This window comes from Hemitrygon akajei, chromosome 8, assembly GCF_048418815.1.
Source record: "Hemitrygon akajei chromosome 8, sHemAka1.3, whole genome shotgun sequence".
In the NCBI taxonomy this organism is placed as follows: Eukaryota; Metazoa; Chordata; class Chondrichthyes; order Myliobatiformes; family Dasyatidae; genus Hemitrygon; species Hemitrygon akajei.
In genome coordinates this window covers 115352359-115374762 of record NC_133131.1, presented here as the reverse complement: position 1 = coordinate 115374762, position 22404 = coordinate 115352359, and the positions used below count along the sequence as shown (strand labels likewise).

Below are 22404 nucleotides of genomic sequence, written 5' to 3'. Positions count from 1 at the left end.
TGCATTTGTAACCAATCTTCAGTTGCATTGAGAAGGTACCTAAGGGACCACTTTTATTAACCACTGGTAACAGTTTGGCACAACTAAGTAGCTGGCAAAGGAACCATTGTATGTATTAAAAGAACTTAAGGTGTAGTGCTGAAAGATTGGCAGATAATTAACAATTCAGATAAAGGGAGATAACATGTCTAGTGAACTACAAACCAATTAATTTTAACACTAGAGGCAGGGAAGATTAAAGTATTGAAGTATGTATACTATATACAACCTTGATATTCTGTCTTGCAGGCAGCCCATAAAAAACTCTACACAATAAGGACCCAGTATGGCGGGGGGGGGGGGGAATCAATAGTGCAAACAATAAAAAAGTAAACAATTATTACAGAGAACATGACCTGCAGAATCCCCGAAAGTGAATCCACAGCCACAGAGCCCGTTCAGCAGTAAGGCGAGTAAACCTCAGGGAATAGTGAGATGTACGCTGATTTGCTTTCACCTTCGGCCTTAGCACCTCGGTCTCTTAATCTGGCTCTGCTCCAAAATTGGCCACACATTAGTTCGTTTTTTGTCCTTGGGCCCAGGCCTCACCGCTTCAATCTGGCCCCAAGTCCACTCCAGCAGTAGCCAAACATTGGTTAATGTTTCTCTCTTGGGCCTGGGCCCTGCCACTTTGATCCAGTCCCAAGTCCACTCCAGCAGTGGCCAAACGTATGTTCATTTCTTTCTGTCTCAGGCCTGGACTCCACCACTTCGATCCAGCTCAAAGTCCACTCCAACAAAGACCTTCTCAAGAGTCCAGTTCACTAGATCCTTCAGGATACCGCAAAAATGCCAGGTTATACAGACAGTTCAAAAGCACACCTCTCCAAGGAAAATTACGGGCTGTAGATTGCAGTGATCATAGTCCAGAAAAAGCAAAATTAACAGTGTAGTTAATAGTTTAATTTGCTGCCGTAAAGTATCAGCGTGTCTCGCCAATGCTGAGCAATTAGCCAGAATGAAAAGGAAAATCGTACTTGATCATTTACCTTCACCGACCTTAACTGACATCAGTGAACTAGTTGTGATTTTACAACAATCCAACAGCCATTTTTTTGTTTGAAAAATTCAGACACTTCTCCCACCTTGGTATGCTTTGAAGTCCTATTATCAAATTTAGGTACACAATAACAAAACTAGCAGATAGTACTACCTGAAGAAAACAGTTTCAGAAATGAACAAATTTTAAACATTTTCAACAGCTCAACTCAATAGCTCTAAATGGCACCAATCTGTCTGAGTCACAGAAAGATTACAATGTGGAAAGAGGCCTTTTGGCCCACTGAATCCACAAGGCTTTACACAAAAGCAATCCAGTTGGAATTTGAATATGTTTTTAACTCTGACTTGGTGAGTGAACTATTTAAATACTTCTTTGTTAGCATCATTATGGTCTACTGAAAAGAACAGATAATGTGTTTAATCATAAAACCAGAATACAGTGGGTGCTGAAAATCAGCATACATACAGAAATTGGTGGAGACACTAATCAATAGAGAGGTTGTAATTAACATTTCAGATTGGTGATCATTTATTTGAATGAATACAATTGCAGCAGTTTTTAAGAAGTATCAAAGAGAGAGCTTTAAAGGCAAAAAGGAACTATTGTAATAAGACACCAGACAGGACTAAATAAAAACTTAAATTTATAATGCATTTCACAGCCTTAGAAAGCAGCAGGAAACTTGATTGCCCATTAAATATTGTGAAGTGTAGTTACTGTTGATATAACAACAAATGGAAGTGTTACAGTGCAAAGCAAAGTATGGTTTAAGGTGAGAGAGGGGAAGTGTAAAGATTTGTGAGGCAATTTTTTTATACAGAGTAGCTGTTGCCTGGAATACACTACCAAGGGAGGTGGTAAAAGCAGCTACAATAGTAATATTTAAGAAGCATTTAACCAAGCAAATGAACGGACAGGGAATAGAGAGATATGAACCTTGTGTGGGCTGATGGGCTTAGATTGGACAAAGATCCTCTAGTTGATTTGAGAAATGAGTATTAATTTATTTTTTCCAGAACCATCAGATTTTACTAGTGACATTCTTACTTATGCATACCAAATAGCCTACATCAAATAACTGGTTCATAGCTTCTACAGTTTGAGGCTGAACCCTCAAATCCAAAATTACATCCTCAATTTAAATAAGGGCATTTACAAGGACAAAAGCAAAATTTGTCTAGAACAGACTGGGAACATAAACTAAGGGATCAGGCAGTGGATATTTATTTCATTCTTCTCAGCAAAAACCCAACCCAATCAGAAAGGGCAACTCAGTAAGAAAGATGGTTAACAAAGGAGGTTAAGAAAAATATTAACACTTGAATATAAAATGAGGACTGGGAATTTTTCAGAAACCAGCAGCAGAACAGTAATAAGTTAATGAGGAAGAAAATTGCTAGTGAGAGTAAGCTGGTAAGTAACAAACATGAAATGTTATGAATATACTAAAAGAAGGTAGAATAGGTAGATGTGAATAATGGAAAAAAAGGAAAATGCAGAAATTTAAATCAATAGATGTCAGGCACTCCAAATATCCCAAAGAAAACAGATGGACTAGTTTCAAATCAGAGGGAACAAATAATAATGGGTCATATCTGAGGGACAATGTATTGCAAAAGCTTTTGGGACTAAAGGCAGACAGGTTGCCAAGACCTGATGACCTGCATCTGTGGGCTTTAAAGGAAGTGGTTGTGCAGATAGAAAAGCAATTGGTTGAAGTTTTTCAAAACTCAGATTTCAAGAACAGTGTCAGCAGGAAACTGTAGGCCAGTTATTGGGAAGAATAAAAGAAGTCCATAATCGTGGAAGAAGTAGCTCTTCCTTTAGGGAAAAAAAACTGAATACAATAAGACTCAATCAGCATTGCTTTATGAAAAGGAAATCATGTTTGAAATATTTGCCGGAATGTTTTGATGATATTACAAGCAGAGTTGATAGAGTAGATGTGGTACATTGGATCCTCTGGAAGGCATTCAATAAGGCTTCCACATAAACACTTGTGCACATTAAGGCCAGTAGACATGAGGGGAAGTGTGCTGACTCCAATTGAAAACTCTGTTATATTGAAGAGTGTGACAGAATAAATTGGTCTTTTTTGGTCTGGAAGGAAGGAATGCCCAAAGGATCAATTTTTGGCCTTCTATTATGTGTTATTTATTAATAATAGGAAAGATCTTGAAACAATAAAGAGTGCCAAAGAGACTCATCAGGATATTGCCTCAAATGGAGAGCAGGGGAGTATGGAACAAGGTTTAAGATGAGAGGGAGATACTTAAAGTAGATATGAAGGGCAAGGTTTTCACACAGAAGTTTATTTTTAAAAGAGATTAAAAGGATAAAAGGGCATAGAGAGGCGCAGGTATAATACAGGCAGATGGGGTTAGTATATCTGGGAAACATCAGCTTCAAAGAAATGGACAAAAAGGATCTATTTCTGTGCTGCGTGGTTTTATAATTTGGAAGAGGAGACAGAACGCAGGACATCTAAGTTTGCTAACAATGTGAAAATAGGTGGGTGGGTGGAAAAACACTTAGTTGCGTTCATTCAGACTTTGCAACAAGGTATAGATGGGTTGCCTGAGTGCACAAGTAGAGATGGAAGAAGCTGCAGATGCCTGAATCTGGAGGGGAAAACAAACTGTTTGAGAACTCAGCAGGTCAGACAGTATCTGAGGAGGGAAATGGACAGTCAACATTTCACATTGAGACCCTTCATCTGAGCAAATAGAATTTAATATGGGGGAGGTAATATGGTATATACTTGGAGTAGAGTGAAATGTTTTGGTCCCCTAGTTTAAGAAAAGATACACTAGCACTGGAGGCAATCCAAAAAAGAATCATAAGGCTTAGCATGAGTCTGCTTAGCAAGATAAGAGCCCACGGAATTACAGGGGAGTTACTAGCATGGGTGGAGCATTGGCTGATTGGCAGAAAACAGAGAATGGGAATAAAGAGATCCCATTCCGGCTGGCTGCCGGTTAGCAGTGGAGTTACACAGGAGTCAGTGTTGAGACCGCTGCTTTTTACAATGTATGTCAATGATTTGGACTATGGGATTAATGGATTTGTGGCTAAATTTGCCACTGATACAATGATAGGCAGAGGAGTGGGTAGTGTTGAGGAAACAGCCTGCAGAGAGGCTTAGATAGTTTAGAGGAATGGGCAAAGAAGTAGCAAATGAAATACAATGTTGGAAAGAGTATGGTCATGCACTTTGGTGGAAGAAATATTAGTTAGATAGGGAGAGAATTCAAAATGCTGAGATCAAAGGGGCTTGGGAGTCCTTGTGCAGGATACCCTAAAGGTTAACTTCTAGGTGAAGAAGGTGATGCTGGCATTCATTTCTACAGATATAGAATATAAGAGCAGGGATGTGATGTTGAGGGTCTATAAGGCACTCGTGAATCCACACTTGGAGTATTGTGTGCAGTTTTGGCTCCTTATTTTTGGAAGGATATACTGACAATAGAGAGGGTTCAGAGAAGATTCATGAGAATGATTCCAGGAATAAAAGGGTTACTGTATGAGGAACGCCTGGCAGCTCTTGGTCTGTATTCCCTGGAGTTCAGGAGAATGAGGGGGGGGGGGGGGGGATCTCATAGAAACATTCTGAACGTTAAAAGGCCTGAACAGATTAGATATGGCAAAGTTATTTCCCATGGTAGGGGAGTCTAGGACAAGAGGACACAACTTCAGGATTGAAGGATGTCCATTTAGAACAGGAATGCAGAGAAATTACTTTAGTCAGGGTGGTAAATCTGTAGAATTTGTTGCCATGAGCAGCTGTGGAGGCCAAGTCATTGGGTACATTTAAGGCAGAGATAGATAGGTTCCTGATTAAAGGGTATGTGGAGAAGGCAGGGGAGTGGGGATGACTGAAAGAATTGAATCAGCCCATGATTGAATGGCGGAGCAGACTCGATGGGCTGAATGGCCTACTGCTCCTATACCTTATGGCCTTATAGGATGAGAGTGCTGTGCTAATATGAATCGATACAAAAGTTAGACCTGTATTCTTTAGAGTTTAGAGAAATGTGGAGCAATTTTATTTAAGCGTGTAAGATTCTACGGTGGCATGACTGTGTAAATGCTTCCATTAATGGGAAAGTGGGTATGGTTATGAAATAAGGGGCAAGTCATTTAAAACTGAGATGCATAGGAATATCTTATCAAGGCATTTCTTCTGATCTCAGGGTTGAGGATGCTAGATGTCTGAGGATAATTAAGTGGAAATAAATAAATTTCTGAAAGATTGGGAGATAGAAAATATTATGGAGCTAGCACAGAAAAGGAATTGCCAACAGTCAGCCATGATCATACTGGTGAGGTCTGAGGAGCCAGGTGGCCTAATTCTGCTCTGTTTCTGGTGCTCTTGTTTATTAGAAGCATGCATGCACGTAAATTCTTTTAAGTCATTCAGTTGGAAGAAAATAGACCTCTTAATAACAAACAGGGCAATAGCAGTGAGTGAGTCATAGAACTTCTAGATCACATTTCCAGTTACTTAAGTATATCTTTAGTTGAATAACCAAACAGGATGAATAACAGCAATGTAATAGAATTAAGTCTAATAAGATTAGGAAGCTACAAAAGATTGCAAATTGAAGATATTAAAGCTGGCTCAACCAAAGGCTCAAGGAGTCAATACTCTAAGAAACTGAGTCTTAGGGACTAGTAGTGACACAGTGACAGTTTGAGTCTGAGTGACTATGTGGTGAAAAGGCAGTCCTGGTCTTTAGAATGGAAAAGCTGTGCTATCCAGTAGCCTGTTTGAGGCTTTAGTGACAGAATTGCATTTGACTGAGATGCTAATGCTGTCAAATGCCTGCAAGTACTTCTTGTCTAGTTGACCTGGTAATTTAATAAGTAAATATAGTTCCCAGTCTGACTTTAAAACAGAAAATACTAGAAATGCTCAACAAGTCAGGTTGCATCTGTGGAGAAATGGAATTAATATCCACAGGAAAATCCAGTAATTTATTGTTCTAGGAAGATTGGAATTAATTTGATTCCTGGTTTATTTCTGAGTTGAGTGAACTTGTTTGGATTTGGGATTTTAAAATTGAGCCTCTTGGATACAGGAAAGAATCTGTCAAGCTTTTGTGTCTGTTTGCTAACCTGGAAAGAGGTTTGTGTGTGAGAACTTGCACTGGGCTAGATTCTGTTATGATGTTTCCAGGGAGATATAACTTGACCCTCACTATTATGATGGAGAGAGAAATGATTTTTTTTAAAGTATTGAACTATAATGTTTCTGGTTTTCATCAGTGATAGTTAATCTGTCTTTTAGATTAGTTCCTCATATTTTTAACACTGAGCTATACTGCACTGTTATGAAGTTCTTCCTGTAATGAATTTCCTGAAGAAAGAACAATTACCACATGAAAAATATAAGAGTCTTTAAAAATTTGATCCTGTCTGTGCAAATAACTTTTCTTATTTACTAGGACAGATAGTTACAGGAGATGATGCTAAGGCTTGTATCCCTGTCAAGACTATTACTGAGCTTCCAGGTAAAAACCACTGTAGTAGTCTGCTTCATTAGTTGGCTTTTGTAGTTGTTTGTGATCATTGAGGCATTTTGTGGTATTTGTGCTATTTCATTCATTTCATTCATGGTCCATTGTCAGGCATTCGCCACTGTGGGGCAGTGTTGTTCAATAAATTCATGTATTTCAACATATCGGTGTTAGTGTGCTTGTTTGCATGTTTACCTGACAATTTAGGTTTTGGCACTTTATTATGTATTATATATTAATAATAATAGTTGCCACTCTACAGGAAGTATGTGATGACAGATTTGTTTGCTATGTGAGATAGAATACATCAATCTCATTTTTTCTTTGCTGCACTAAATTAAATCTCTTAAAATATCACACTCATTGTTGCTGTCTACCTTACATTACCCTGGCCTCATTAATCTTCTGCAATTCCTGGTTCCCTCTTCTAGACTGGACTCTTCTTACACACTTCCTGGTATGTAGTAGTGAAATTCATAAATACAGCAGGAAGCTCTTCTAGAGTCAGTAATATTAAAACTTTACCCACTGCACAATTCAGACATTGCCGAAACAGACTCAATTCATGTCAAGCTACTTTTCCTGTCTGAACTGCAAGTAATATAATGTATGCAATGGAGCAACATAGAATCACTATTGATTGAGCAAGCCAAATCCTGAAGGACATAATAGCCAAACTATGCTCACAGCAGTTGTGAGAGAAGGAATACATGAGGAAAAATTTGATTGACCTTATTCTCATCAATCTGCTTTTCATAGCATAGCAACAGTAGCATAAAAATGAAGGATGTTCATACAACACCTGAAGAGATGGTATCCTGTTTTCACATTCTGAATGATGGCATGTGACTCCATCACCATGATAAATGGAACAGATTTAGCAACTTGTTTTATAAGTGGTCAGTAATGTACTTACCACACAAGTGCCAGGCAGTGACCGTATTCAGTATCTCTCATTAACGTTTAAAATGTTATCATCTCTGAAACACTCACCAACAACATCCTGGGGATCACCATTAACCAGAAATTTAAGTGAACTAATGATGTAAATGCCATGCCAACAAGAACCATTCAAAAGGATAGGTATTCTGGAAAAAGTGACCTAATCCCTTATTCCCAAAGTCTTTCTACTACTTATAAAGCACTGACCAGAAATACAGTCTCCACTTACCTGGATAAGTGCATCTCCAAAGTCACTCAGGATGTCCAATATCATTGAGGACAAAGCAACTTATTTGATTGTCCTCCATCCATCACTTAAACAGATTTAATCTTTCCAGAACTGCTATTCAGTATACCATCTACAAGACTAAAACCAACAGCTGACAAGTATTTCTTTACTAGCTTCCCCCAAAACAAATGAAATCTCCTACCTATCATCAGATGCGTGGCTATACCAATTTGCCCACTAAATCAAATGTCATTCTGACTTGGAAATATATTACTGTTATTACTTCACTGTTATATGAATATCCTGGAACCCTTCTTTAAAGGCACAATTTCACCCTGTGGCTTGCATTAATTCATGAGGACATGCACAGTTCCAGGGGGAGGCTAGGCATGGTCAATTAATGATTCACCTCGCTGCAATATCCATATCCCATAAATGAACTAAGAAACTTTACTTTTTTTTTAGAAGACTAATGACAGTAAAACACTAGAATTAATGAAAATATGACAATTTATTGTTCTTTTTTAATTTTCACAGAAAGGCACAACCACAGCCAGGTACTTATAACTTTCTGAAGTCTGGTTTTACTTGTCGTAAATATACCCTCTGAAATTTTATCACCACAATAGACGCATTATTGTTATTTTATTTCGTATAGAATAGATAAGAACAGATTTACTGTACATTTACAAAACTAAATACAGAAAGTAGCTGATGGTGAACAGTCTCTATGTAAGTGTATTTTTCTCAGACATGATTCTCCAAGGTGCAGCTTAATGTCATTTTTAACCTAATCATGATAAGTACTTGTCTCCAGTCTCCCTGTAGGAAAGTCCCCAGCTTGGCACCAACAGCTAAAATGCTCATACAGCATAACCTGCATTTATCTTTAATTCTCCTTGTCTCTCTACCATGAAAATTGTACTTCTACAGTATACAATATAGTCATTTACAAAAGTGATTTAATACTTAATGTTCTTCAATTTAAAAAGTGCTATAAGCAATAGTGCAAGCATATTTCAACCAAGCATCAGCAGATGACCAAAGGTTCTATATTTGATCTGAAGCTGCATGCCTGGACGTGGGATTGCATGGTGTCAATTTTTGAAAACTACATAAAGTGATTTGCAATTCTATATCGGTAACATCTCACGAGTTGCCACTTTGGTAATTTTCAGTTATGTATGTCTGGCCCAATGTTTACAGAAGCCACTTATTAGAAACAGCCTGTGACACATCTCGCTACCCATCGGTGACTGGAACTTCCCCTGTGAGCACTGGCCATTCTGTGGGTGGAGAGAGAACTCGGTTGAAACATAAAAGTTTCAAAGTTTTGGGGGATCTTGATAGGGTATATTTGGAAAGGTTGTTTGCAACTGTGGGATAATCTGAAACTAGGATCACTGTTTAAGAAAGATGTGGTGAATGGTTATTCCCTCAAGCCTGAGTGTTTGGAACTCTCTTCCTCAAAGGGTAGTGAAAGCAGAGCCTTTAAACCTTTTTAAGGCATGAGTAAATATATTGTTGATTTCAAGGGGTTAGGAGATTGGAAAAAGGCGAGAATGTAGAAATAGTGTTTCAGTCAGATGAGCTGCAATCCAACTGAACAGACTTGAGTGTTAAAGTAGCCTACCGCTGCTTCTAGTTCATATGTTTGTATATGTACGTCCTCTGACCTCAAGACACACATGACTACTGATCCTACTCCCTGATTACTAATCTAAACCCTTTTCTATAGACCCCAACACTTCTCTCACCAATCGCCAGCAGGTTATCCTCCCCACAACTTTTTTCCCTATTAATCCCAGGACTACTTCCTGGTGAGCCTGACATCCGTATTAGGTAAATTATTGGCAGGTATTATAAGTGGAAGGATATGTAAGTATTTAAATAGACAGGGATACTCAACATGTCTTTGTGCATGGTAGGTTGCAAATGCTATAGGTCTTTTACAATTTTTCGAGGAGATTACTAGGAAAGTTGTTGAAAGACAGTGGAAATTGTCGGTGTAGACTTTAGCAATGCGTTTGACGGTCCCGAATGGGGGCTGGTGCAGAAGGTTAAGTTGCTTAGCATTCAAGATAAGATGAAATAGTAAATTGGCTACAACATTGACATACTGGAGATGTGTGACTAGTAGTGTGCCACAGGATCAGGTCTGGATCTGTTGTTGTTCATCATCAATTATAATGATTTGGATGATAATGTGTTAAACAATCAGCAAATTTGCAGATGACATCAAGGTTCGGGATGTACTGTACATTGAGGAAGGCTTTCAAACCTTGAGTCGGGAAAAGTGGGCTGACAATGGCAGATGGAATTTAATACAGACAATTGTGGGTTGTTGTACTTTGAGAGGACAAACCAGGATGGAACTTACAGAGTGAAAGGTAGGATACTGAGCAGTGCAGTAGAACAGAGGGACTTGGCAATTTTGAAATATAGTTTCTTGAACGTAGTGCTATAGGTATGTAGGGTCATAAAGAATACCTCTGGCACATTGGCTTTCATAAATTAGAGTACTAAGTACAGGAGTTGGGGCATTATGTTGAAGTTGTATAAGACTTCATTGAGGCTAAATTTTGAATATTGTGTATAGTTCTGATCATATACCTCCAGGAAAGTAATCAATGAGATTGAAAGAGTGCAGAGAAAATTTGCAAGGATGTTGCCAGGACATGAGGACCTGACGTAAAGGAAAAGGTTGAACAGATTAGGACTTTTTCCTTGAAGAATGTGGTGAGATTTAACAGAGATGCACAAAATTATGAAAGGTATAAAATGCAAGCAGACTGTTTCCACTGAGGTTGAGATTAGAACTAAAGGTCAGAAATTAAGGGAGAAAGAGGAAATAATTAAGGGGAACCTGAAAGGGACTTCTCCCAGGTGGTGCTAGTGTGGAAGGAGTTGCCAGTGGAAGCTTTGGATGCAGGTTCCATTGCTGCATTTAAGAGAAGTTTGGTTAAGTGCATGGATGAGAGGGATATGGAGGGCTTTGGTGCAGGTGTGGATCAATAGGACTAGGCAGTTTGGTATGAACTAGATGGGCATAAGGGCCTGTTTATGTGCTGTAGTGCTCTCTAACTCTATGATAAATAATCCCTCTTTACACTCCATTCCATCCCGACCACCCCCTGAAACATTACCTACACCCCAACCAGTAAACAAACTGCAAACATTCTGACTAGTGTGCCTTTCAGCAAGTAACTGAAAATGAATTCTATATGACCGTATTTCAAAATTTGCTTCTGTTCTCCATAGAGAGGAGAATTCAATTCCCTTGAAAAGTTTACAAATACAGAAAACTCCCTAGATTTTTAATGTACCACTTATTCCTAAAATGCAAATGTTGAAAGCTCAAGGCACCAGACATGAATAACAGCAGATAAATGTCTTGTATGCCACTGTTACGCACATTACTTGGTGGTGGAAGAAAAGTAAGTATTGTTAGTGGAATCAGTGGAGTCAATGGCATTCATTCTTCATTTCAGATGTTGATTCAATCTTGTGCAGAAGCCTCCCCGTCCAAATTAGCAAATGCCTCATAATTGTTTTTGTTAGTAGAACTGAAGGATGTAAATGCAGGGATTTCTTTTAGTATTTTCATGACTTCACAAACAATGATTAATGTGTAAATTAATGAATACATTCCAAGCAATGTTTCCAAATTGTTTATGTAGGAAAAAAATAAGAATTTACACTTTTAAGGTAGTCTTTCACAAAACTGTTTGAACAATTTAATTAATTTTAAAAAGTAGTTATTGTTATTTTTTAGTCAAATTCAAATTTAATTTTGTGCGTATCACAATCATTAAACTGTGTGCAAAGTAAATGTTAGTGCTAAAAAGTTACAAAATTCAGTACCATTCAATTCTAGATGTAGTCACGAAGAGTGATTCGAGAGTCACAGTGATATCCTCTCATGCCTCTTCGCTAATAAAATTACAATCAGCAGAGGTGAACAGAAGTATGCCAGTTAGATCATGGTTTATAACCTTATTTCATTGACAACCTTGATATGTATTTAAAACAATATTCTACTCATTTTGAAAGGAATGTCCTTTCCATATGTCCTCCAATATCAGATCCTAAAGAAAATTTGGAATATTTAGGAAAAAGGAACAGTATTGACTTCATGCATGAGGATTCAGCTCTTGGATCTTTTAAAGATAGATGTCATTCAAACTGCAAAGTTCTACACAAACAAGACCCACTGACCTAAGATAGTCTCCAACATAGGGTTTTTTGGTGCTGCCATACCAATAATGTGGAGTTGACTATCAAGTAATACAAAGTGAAACTCCTTTAAAAAAAAATTCCATTCTAAATATAAATATTAAGTTGATACGATTTGATTGATTTTTGTAGTATAATTTTATAACTATTAATGTTAATTAACAATCTCATTTTGACTCAAGATTGAAAAATAGAAGCTACAAAGATTACTAAAGTTCATTCTGAAGCTGTAGAAACTTTGTTGATTCTTACAATTACAAAATGCAGCTAGATATCTCATTTGTCAAAAGACTGAACACTACTTGCCAATGTAAACTGCAAAATCAAGTCGTAGTTAATTCTCTCCTTTGAATTCTATTGCATATCTCTAAATAATGTGAAAGATGAATGAGGAAGAATATAAAATGATATACTTTTTCATATTCTGTTCTGGTTCCAACTCTCAAATAATACCTCTGTCGTGATTTGGAATGTTTTATTTTGATAAGTTGTCTTTCTGCTAAAAGAGAATAAGGCTGATTCATAACAAATATATTGCAGAGTTTTCACATGCATATATAGTTTTAAAAAAAAATCTTGGTGTGTATTTTCATGTATCCATTTGATCTGCTCTGAAGAACATCAGTAGATGACAAAGAAAAAATTCTGTCCAGTGACCTCAGAGACGTCATAGCCTACCCATCAAATTTTACCTCTTCACTAGTGCTTTCAGTCACTTCTCATGATACATTTCTGAGTTACTGCCTTTCATAAGTGCTTAATTTGGTTTTATCATGTGAAAACTATTTTATAATTGTACAAACTTGTAAAGGATAGACAAAAAGCAATTTCTTCAAATGAAAACCTGATTGCTGAAAGTGTCCTCAGTTTTTTTTATTCACTCCTCCAGTGATAAAAATGTTGCCAGCCTCAGCTCTGACCTATTTTAAAAAAAAGTCCTGGCTTATCTCCTGAATTTTCCTAAGGAGGATTTAGCGGAAGAATGAATATCAGAAAAAAATGCAGGTCTGCAAGTGCCAGAAATCCGAAACAAACAAAAGATGCTAGAAACAGTCAGCAGGTGAGGCAGCATCAATTCTAGCATAGAAACTAGTCTGATTGTTAGCAATGAGACTCTATACATGAAGAGGTCCTTGTGAAATATCGCATAGAGGGGGAGGTCGGCTAGTCTTGGCCCAATAAATCCCTGGTTCAGTAAGCTGAAAAAGAACTGTCAATAACTATGAATACTTCTGAAATTCTGACATATAAAAAGTACTAAAAATCTCAATCTATTAAAAGAATGTAAGAAGTATTTAAATAAAATAACTAAATACTTTAAAATGTTGTAATAAGATCCCACAATAACAGTGTTATTGCAGGGGATCTAACCAGGTTCGGGTTATTTGGCTGAATTTCACAGTACAAGGGCTCCCTGGGTAAAAATGAACTGACTTATGGAAATCCGACTTTAAACAAATTTCCCTATACAATTACATGCTAATAATAACAACAATATCCTTCATGGTTTTTGTTAATGACTGGATACACCATGTATTTCATTAGTTTAATTTTGGATAGTATTAAAATCATTATTCAATGAAATGACAGAAGGAAAGTAGGTGCATGTAGAACAATACATTGTGGGTTTGACTTGGAGAAATGATCTTACAGAGAGTTCTCAGAAATGGGGCTCTTGTGTAACCTAGGGACTGCCTGTAGAGTGATTCAGTTTAGGCTCCCAAGGTGGACTCATGAGGAGACGGAAGAAATAGCAGCCAATAGCAACTTTGGGATATCTGCTTCCCTACTGTCACTGTACTTGCTCACACTTATGCAGGGAATTGCAATCAGTGATACATGGATCTGAGAGCATGCTCAACATAATCTTTGTCAGTGTAATTCATCAGAATTCTCCCTTAATGAGTAAAATACTTTGCATCTGTAGGATCTAGATATTAATTTAAAAACTATTACTATACTTTTTAATTTTATGTAGATTTGTTCTGTGTAGTTTCCTAAATCTACCTGATCATCTGTAAATTTCAGAAAATATTATTAAAACCATACAAGTGATGATTCTGAAAATTAGGAATGCAGGCCAAGTTTATCTGTAAGGATTTGTTATGAGGCAATAATTATTCAACAGTTTAGTTTTATGTTCATTTTCAACAGGGCTTTAAAGCTGATAGCTTTTGAGCAGAGGTAAGTTAGTTCACAGGTTTTCTTCAGAATTGAAATACTGTTCGTTAAGTCCACAGTAAGGTAGCAGTTAGTGAGATGATTCTACAGCTTGGGGCATCGGAGTTCAGAGTTCAATTCTGGCATCCTCTGTAAGAAAGTTTGTATGTTGTTTCTGTGAGTCCATGGGTTTCCTCTACATGCTCCGGTTTCCTCCCACAGGCCAAAGACGTACCAGTTAGTAGGTTAATTGGTCATTGTAAATTGTCCTGTGATTAGGCTAGTGTCAAATAGGTAAGTTGCAGGGCCTGAAAGGGCCTGTTCCACACTGTATCTCTAAATAAAAATAGGATCAGTCTCAGATCCATTATATTTGGAAATTTTGTTTACAATTTGATCTTTGTTTTTTTCGATTTTTAATGACTAAGTTCATGTTTGAAATCTTTAAAGAAATACTTGCATTTATGTTGTACCTCAAGAAAGTTTTTTAAGTGTTATTACTGTTGTAATGTAGAAGGAGACTATAGATGTTGAGAATATGATACACAATGAATAACGTATTCGTAATGTTTGGCACATTTCAGCTCTACTTTTCAAATTACAGTTTGCATAAGTCAATATTGTTAACGCATTTTATACTACCTACCTAACATAGAAGAGAAGAAAATTACTTTCAAATAACACATTATGAAATCATTTTTGTAATTTTTAGTGTCTTTTTAACTATTTCCTTTAGGTCACAGTGCCAGTCATGTTAGTTCATCACCTAGTACTGAGAGTCTTTTCACTGCAAAGGATAACACAGCATCTCCTCCACATTCCACTGCTAAGAAGGATTCATTCTTTAGTACAATCTCTCGCTCACGATCACAGAGTAAAACTATGGGTGGCCGAAAAGATGTGGTAAGTCATTTCAATAAACAACCAAGTTTAAAGTAAGCTTACTGGGTTAAAAGATTCCTGTAATATAGATTGTATAATTTACATACAATGTCTATGTCATATTCATATTTATCTGCTGTTTCTATGTTAACCTTCAATTTATGTTTATTTCTTTACCTAGAAAAATATTTTCTTTCCTTTTTAGCAAGTTATTAAACTTGTAAATTCTTGATTAAGATATCTCCAGTAACTACTAAATTAAACATGATAATTAATCTAAATATTTTCACACCTAAAAGGCAGTGTTAATAGCATTGTAATTAACCTTTCAGACTTCATTATTTCTGAAGTACATAGTCACAAAGGCAATCTTAATAATACTCACTGTTAAAACACTTTAGTGAATCAGTGGAATCATCGGTTCATATGCTAATCTAATTTTTAGACTATTCAGTTGTGGCCATGTTTTGGGGTTGCAGTACCTCCTTCTGAGGTTGCACTGCCTGTGTGAAGTTTAGATGCTTTCTCACATGATGTTCTGGTTTCCTGCGGCATCCCCAAATATGATGTTTGATTAATTGGCCACTGTAGATCACCCTTTAGTGTAACTTAAAGGCAGCTTATGGGCAGATGTGAGAGAGCATAAACTGCAGGGAGATAAGGAGATAGGGAACAGGACTATTTGAATTACTCCCTCGTGGGCCAGCTTGGACCTGATGCACCCCCTTCCTATTTTAGCATAAGATAAGATGACTATATAGTTCTTATCAAAGTCATGAGACATTCTATGAGTGTTAAGCAGTGAAAACAACATATTTGTTCTTCTCAACCAGTCTGCAACTTTTGACATTGTACCCAAAGTGGCCAAAGAGCTACACCTGCCCATTCACTTTCTCTTTCATCTCCATTTAGGGCCCCAAACAATCCTTCCAGGTGAGGCAAGACTTCACCTGTGAGTTTTCTGGGGTTATCTATTGTGTCCAGTGCTCCTGTTGTGGCTTCCTTGGCGTTGGTGCATCTGGTCATAAATTGGGAGGCTACTTCGTTGAGCAACTCTGCTCCGTCCACCAAAAGTGGAACTTCCCTGTGGCCAAACATTTTAATTCTCATTCTGCCATGTTGGTCCATGCCCTCCTCATGTGCCAAGATGAGGCTACCCTTGGTGAAGGAACAATACCTTATATTCCATCTGGGTAGCCTCTAACCTGGTGGCACGAATATCAATTTCTTCTTCTGGTTAAAAAAAGACTTTCCCTCTTCTTTTATTCCCCACTCTGGCCTCTTACCTCTTCTCACCCTCCTCCTCCTTTCCTTTCTTCTATGGTCCACTCTCCTCTCGGAATCCTTTCTCTCCAGCCCTTTACTTTTCCCACCCACCTGGTGTCACCTATCACCTTCGGGCTAGATAGATAGCTACTTTATGAACCCAAAGTAAATTACAGTGTCACAGTAGCATTACAAGTGCACAGATATACAAATATTAGAAGTAAGAAACAATAAAAAATAAGTTACCTCAAACAGTCTAACAGGAGGGGGTGGTCATCACTTCTCCGGCTATAGGTTGACTCATTATAGAGCCTAATCCTCTTTCTACTGTGCCAACCTTTTTATTCTGGCGTCTTCTTCCTTTGGATTTACAGCATCTGCAGAACTTTTCGTATTTATTACCCATTGGTGCTTCCTTTCTAAATGCACTGGAGACCTGTTTTCTTGAACAGCTGTATTCCATGTGTTAAATGCTGAGTTTTAGCCTCATAACATTGATGAGTTCAGCACAGGAAGAGTCCTGTCAGCCATCGATGTCTGAACCATTCACAATACCAAACCGTCCATATCCCTCCATTCCTTGAAGGTATTCTCATCTTAACACAAGAGAAGGCCATGGAATGACTTTTTTGAACAGGAATGGGAATTGGAATTAAAATGTTTGACCACCGGGTAGCTCCGCTTTTGGTGGCTGGAGCAGAGGTGCTCGACGAAGTGGTCTCCCAATTTTTGATGTGTCTCACCAATGTAAGAGACCGCATGTGGAACACTGGACACTATAGACCACCCCAGCAGATTCGCACTGGACACAGTCAACCATCCCAACAGATTTGCAGGTAAACTGTTAACCTTCCCGGAAGGACTGTTTGGGGCCCTGAATGGAGATGAAGGAGGAGGTGAATCCTGTAGACCTCTTTTGTACCCTTTCCATAGCTTCCTCATTCGTTCTTCCTGTAATTTAGCAACCAGAAGTGCACACAATACTCCGAGTGCAGCCTAACCTAAGTCTTATATAGCTGCAACATGATTTACTTCTGTACTTAATGTCTATAGAGGAGAATAAACAGTTGATATTTCAGGCCAAGATCTTTCATCAAAGTTCAAATTAAATTTATTATCAAAGTGCATATATGTCACGTATGCAACCCTGAGAATTATTTTCTTGTGGGCACACTCAAATAAAAGAAACACAACAGCATCAATGGGACACCACACTCAACAGAACGAACAAACAACCAATGATCAAAGGACAACAAACTGCAACTACGAAAAAGAAAGAAAAAAGAAAAAAACCAATAAATATTGAGAACGTGAGAAGAGTCCTTAGGTTGTGGGAACAGTTAAGTGACGGGTGAGTGTTGTTGCCCTCAATGGTTCAAGAGCCTTGTGGTTGAGCGGTAATAACTGTTCCTGAATCTCTTGGTGTGAGTCCTGAGGCTCCTGTGCCTTGTTTCTGACGGCAGCAGTAAGAAGAAACTGTGACCTGGATGCTTGGATCTTTGTTGATTGGTGCTGCATTTCTGCAGTAGTGCTCTGTGTAAATTGTAGGGAGGGCTTTATCCATGATGGACTGAGCTGTATCTACTATATTTTGTAGGATTTTCCATTCAAGGGCATTGGTATTTCCATACCAGGCTGTGATGCAAACAGTCAATATACTCTCCACCACACATCTATAAAAATTTGTCAAAGTTTTTGCTTTCATGTTGAATCTGTGCAAACTCCTGAGGAAGTAGAGGCATTGCGTGCTGAGCCCAGGACAGATCCTCTGAAATGATAACACTGAGGAATTTAAAGTTGCTGACTCTCTCCATCTCTGAACCCTCGATGAGGACTGGCTCATGGATCTCTGGTTTCCTCTTCCTGAAATCAATTATCAGCTCCTTGGTCTCGCTGACATTGAGCGAGAGGTTGTTGTTGTGGCACCACTCAGCCAGGTTTTCAATCACCCTCCTATATGCTGATCCATCACCACCTTTGATTCAGCCAATAACAGTGGTGTTTTCAGCAAACTTAAATGTAGCATTGGAGCTGTGGTTAACCTCACAGACTTGGGTATAAAGCAAGTAGAGCAGGGGGCTAAACACGTAGTCTGGTGGAGGTTGTGGAGGAGATGTTGTTACTAATTTGAACTGACTGGGTCCACAAGTGAGGAAATCAAAGATACATCATCATCAGGACTCATCATTCAGCATTCCTTCTGTCAGAGTCTTGGTGTGAAATAGCAACTGTTTGTTCACCTTCATAAATGCTGCCAGACCTGTCAAATTCCTCTAGCATTTTGTGTGTGCCACTCAAGTGTGCCACATGCCTTCTTTACCACTTCTACGGACTTGGACCCCTAGATTCCTCTGTACATTTGTGTTGTTATATGGCCTACCACGTTCCCATTTCATTTGACCTTCCAAAGTGCAACACCGCCCACTTGCCTGGATTAAACTCGATCTGCTAATTCTCTGCACATATCTATAAGATACCTACTGTATATTATGCAAATTTTGATAGTGAAGGAACAGCAATATATTTAAAAGTCAATTCACTTAGAGGCTTTAGTGCCTATATCCCTTCAACCACTGCCCCAGGCAGTATACATCACAGGTTTAGGAGGTGCTGTAATGCTTTTCACAGATTGTATGTGGACCAGTGGTGAAGGTTGTAGCTATTTAAGGTAACAAATCAGTTGTCAAGCAGGCTACCTTGTCTCAGATACCTTTGAGGTTCTTAAAAATTGCTGGGACAGGATCTGAGTGCAGGAAGCAGCACCAATACAGCTGTTAAAATACCGGTAAAAGAGTGGAGAAAGTAACAAATATTTACCCACATATCACACAATTGAGCCCAATTGAACTGTGACTTGGATTTGGAGTAGAGTTGAAAGAGAAGTTGTTTAATGTGAAAATAAAGTTCAGGCAGGTAAATGAGCATATTACAGAGGGGAACTGTTTGGACCTGTGCTCAAGGAACAAGCAGAATGCCCTCAGAACCATCCTAGTGAATGACCGAAGTGTAGAGGAATATATAATCTATGATAAAGCTCGGCTAGTTGAGATTAGGGAATAGGAACTATGCGAAGTGGCAGAGGACATCAGAAGTGTTGTGGATGTAAGCAGAAATGAGCCAGGCCAGGAAAGACAAGATGTGAAGAAATAAGCTTAGTGGAGAAAGAGCAGGCTGAAACAGTGGACTTGTTGGGATAGTTCTGCTTTTCTATCTTGGGCAGGAGAAACTGTGAGACTACAAGAATGCAAGTTGCAGAGTTCCTCATGACAACTTAGAAACCATGGTTTGATGTTTGATAGTACAGTTATGGTCCGAGGGAGTTATGAGGAGGTACCTGCAAGTCAGAGGTCAAGTCACCCAACCACAGCAGCACATTCCTTGTTAGGTGCATTTAATGACAATATCCAAGGTACTGGAAGCCTGTATACCCTAATTGTTCTATGACATGGAGCAGAGATTAAGCAAGGCATAAAAATGAAGGGCTTAATGCCAGGTGTATTCAGTTCCTCAGCTCAATATGATTCCAAACCTCCAGCGGGCGTAAGGATGTCTATCAGCAGGCAGGAGCTTCTTCAGCTTCTGCATTACAGTGTAGGGATACAGAAATTAAAACAACACTGAACGGGAGAGGATGGATAAGCATCAGTTCCCTAAGCAAGTGTCTTCCTATTGAAGCTTCATCTCACACACTGCTTTTTTTTTCCCATAATCTCGCTATAGACTTTAAGTATTTGATACATCTGCACTTTCTTCAGTCAGGTCAGGCTTGGTTTCAGAACTGTAAAGGCTACAAACTAAATTTTGTCCGTGTTTCCAAAAAGCAGTAGCATTAGCCTTGGTGTATGTAACATCCTTGCACAGAGGCTGGTACTACATATTAGCCATTGATTGTGGATCAGAAGGAATGAATGTACATAATGTGCAACATGGACCCCTGCCACTTTAGCTATTGCATTTACACCCACGATGTTAATATCATTTAACAATGATAAAGTAAATTCAATCAAAAATAAGGAAAGAAGAATAAAAATAAGAAAAATAACTTTTGATGAACAGTGAAGAACTGCTCTTAAGACAAATTCCTTCCCAGCAATGGGTACAAATCAGTGTTGCCTTTGGATGTAGGCATTAGCATAGAGGAGCGTCATTCACAATGCAGTAACTCAGAAGTCATGGCCTTTGTGTCCTTACAAGTCCAACAGTATGTTTTCACTTATTATTGGTTATGTATTTTGCTTTCTGTCAACATGGAACTGGCTTCTAATTCAAAGGTCAACATCTAATTTCCAGTCATGAATGAACAGAAAAATGTGGTTATAAGCCAAAAGCTGTATCTTATTGTTTGAAGTTGTCCATATGTCGTGAGAGAATATAACATGTACACTAAGAACTCAATCAACTTTTGTATTTGGAAACTGAAGAATTGGGAAGATTGCTAGATTGACCAACTTAGTTCAATAGGTTCAAGCCTCACTAGTAAAGAAATCTGAGGGAAGTTAAGCATGTGGAGAATGGTTTAGTTTCCCTATACTTATGTGCAAAGACCAGTACAATGACATTAAACAGGCCAACTCTGATTTTTAATTCAGAATGTAAAATTAGGTTCCTCACTTAATGAAGCAATTAGAATAATTCTTACAAGGCTTTTGAAAAGTTAACAATCCTAACATCCAATTAAAAGCACAAATTTTACTCTTCCAATTGAACCACCCCTCAAACCTCATTGTTCATTATTTTAATGGTACTAACACAACTGAATTCCTTCCGGCCAGCAGAAGGAATGTCAGAAGTTATACAATCTAGTCTGACTTACAGCAGTTACTGTGGCTAGATGGAAAAGCAAATCACTGTATACCTTTATTAGATTGAAAATACACCAGGTTATACACTAGTTTCAGAAGATATTCAGCCAGATTCTATTCTCTCCTTACTCCACTTGAATCCACTAGGAATACATAGATAGATTTCACTCTCAGCATGATTAAAGACATGGACTGTAAAATTGTGTAACAGCTTTTTTGTTTTAATTCAGATTTGTTATGTTCATATACATCAGGATGCAATAAAGTTCCTTGTTCACACAGAGTAGACAGTATACTTAGTGATAATGAATACAACAATAAAAACAGTGACAAGCGTAAGAAAACAGAATGGTGTAAAGATTATAGTGAAATCTGAAGTAGCACACTAAAGAAATGCTAAAGTAACAATACTGCAATAATCAAGAGGTAGCCAAATGCTAACTAGGTAGTAGGAATCCTAATGTTACTTAAACTTATATGAAACAAGATTAGTTTTTTCAGATAAAAGAGATAAGAAAAAGGAACAGGAAAAGGCCACTTATTCCCCTTGAAACTGCTGCTCCATTTTGCAAGATCTTAAATGATCTATTCTTGGCCAAAGACTACTTTGCTGCTGTCTCCTCATATTCCTGGATTTATTTGCAATTTAAACATCTGTCAATCTGTGTCTTAAATATAAGTGATGACTCTGCCTCCACAGTGCTTCATCTTCTTTATAAAAATAAATTCCTCCCCTAAAAGGATGTCTCAATGTTACTCATTATTTAAAAAGAAATTTCTTTATCCTAAAAGTATGCTCTATAGTTCCAGATACTCCCACCAGGGGAAGTATCCTCTCAACATCCATCCAGTTTATCCCTCTTACCATTTTATACACTCAGTGACCATTTATTCAGGCACACCTGAACACTGCTCGTTAATGCAAATATCTAATCAGCCAATCATGTGGCAGCAACTCAATACATACAGTAAAAGTGTGCAGTCATGGTAAAGAGGTTCATTTGTTGTTCAGATCAGACATCAGAATGGGGAAGAAGTATGATCTAAGTAACTTTGACCATGAAATGATTGTTGCTGCCAGATGGGGTAGATTGAGTATCTTAGAAACTGTTGATAACCTGGGATTTCCACACACAACAATTTCTGGAGTTTACAGAGAATGATGCAACAAAAAAGGGCATCCACTGAGTAGCAGTTCTGTGGGTAGAAACGGTTACAACAGTGGTGTGCAGAGGAGCATCTCTTAACACACAACACTTTGAACCTGAAGGTGGATGGGCTACAGTAGTGGAAGACCACAAACATACACTCAGTGGCCATTTTACT

General features: G+C 38.1%; 1 protein-coding gene across 6 annotated transcripts in view; it reads left to right on the top strand.

The window, feature by feature from the left end:
• Window positions 1-22404, top strand: part of tbc1d5 (TBC1 domain family, member 5) — a 477565-nt gene that overhangs the window by 399729 nt on the left and 55432 nt on the right. For 5 of the 6 annotated variants that reach the window (XM_073054423.1, XM_073054427.1, XM_073054426.1 and 2 more), the window contains 2 exons: window positions 6490-6555; window positions 14865-15031. In XM_073054423.1, the coding sequence (XP_072910524.1) occupies window positions 6490-6555; window positions 14865-15031 (233 nt within the window). The remainder of the gene's footprint in view (window positions 1-6489; window positions 6556-14864; window positions 15032-22404) is intronic. The other variant, XM_073054429.1, reaches the window with a different exon arrangement.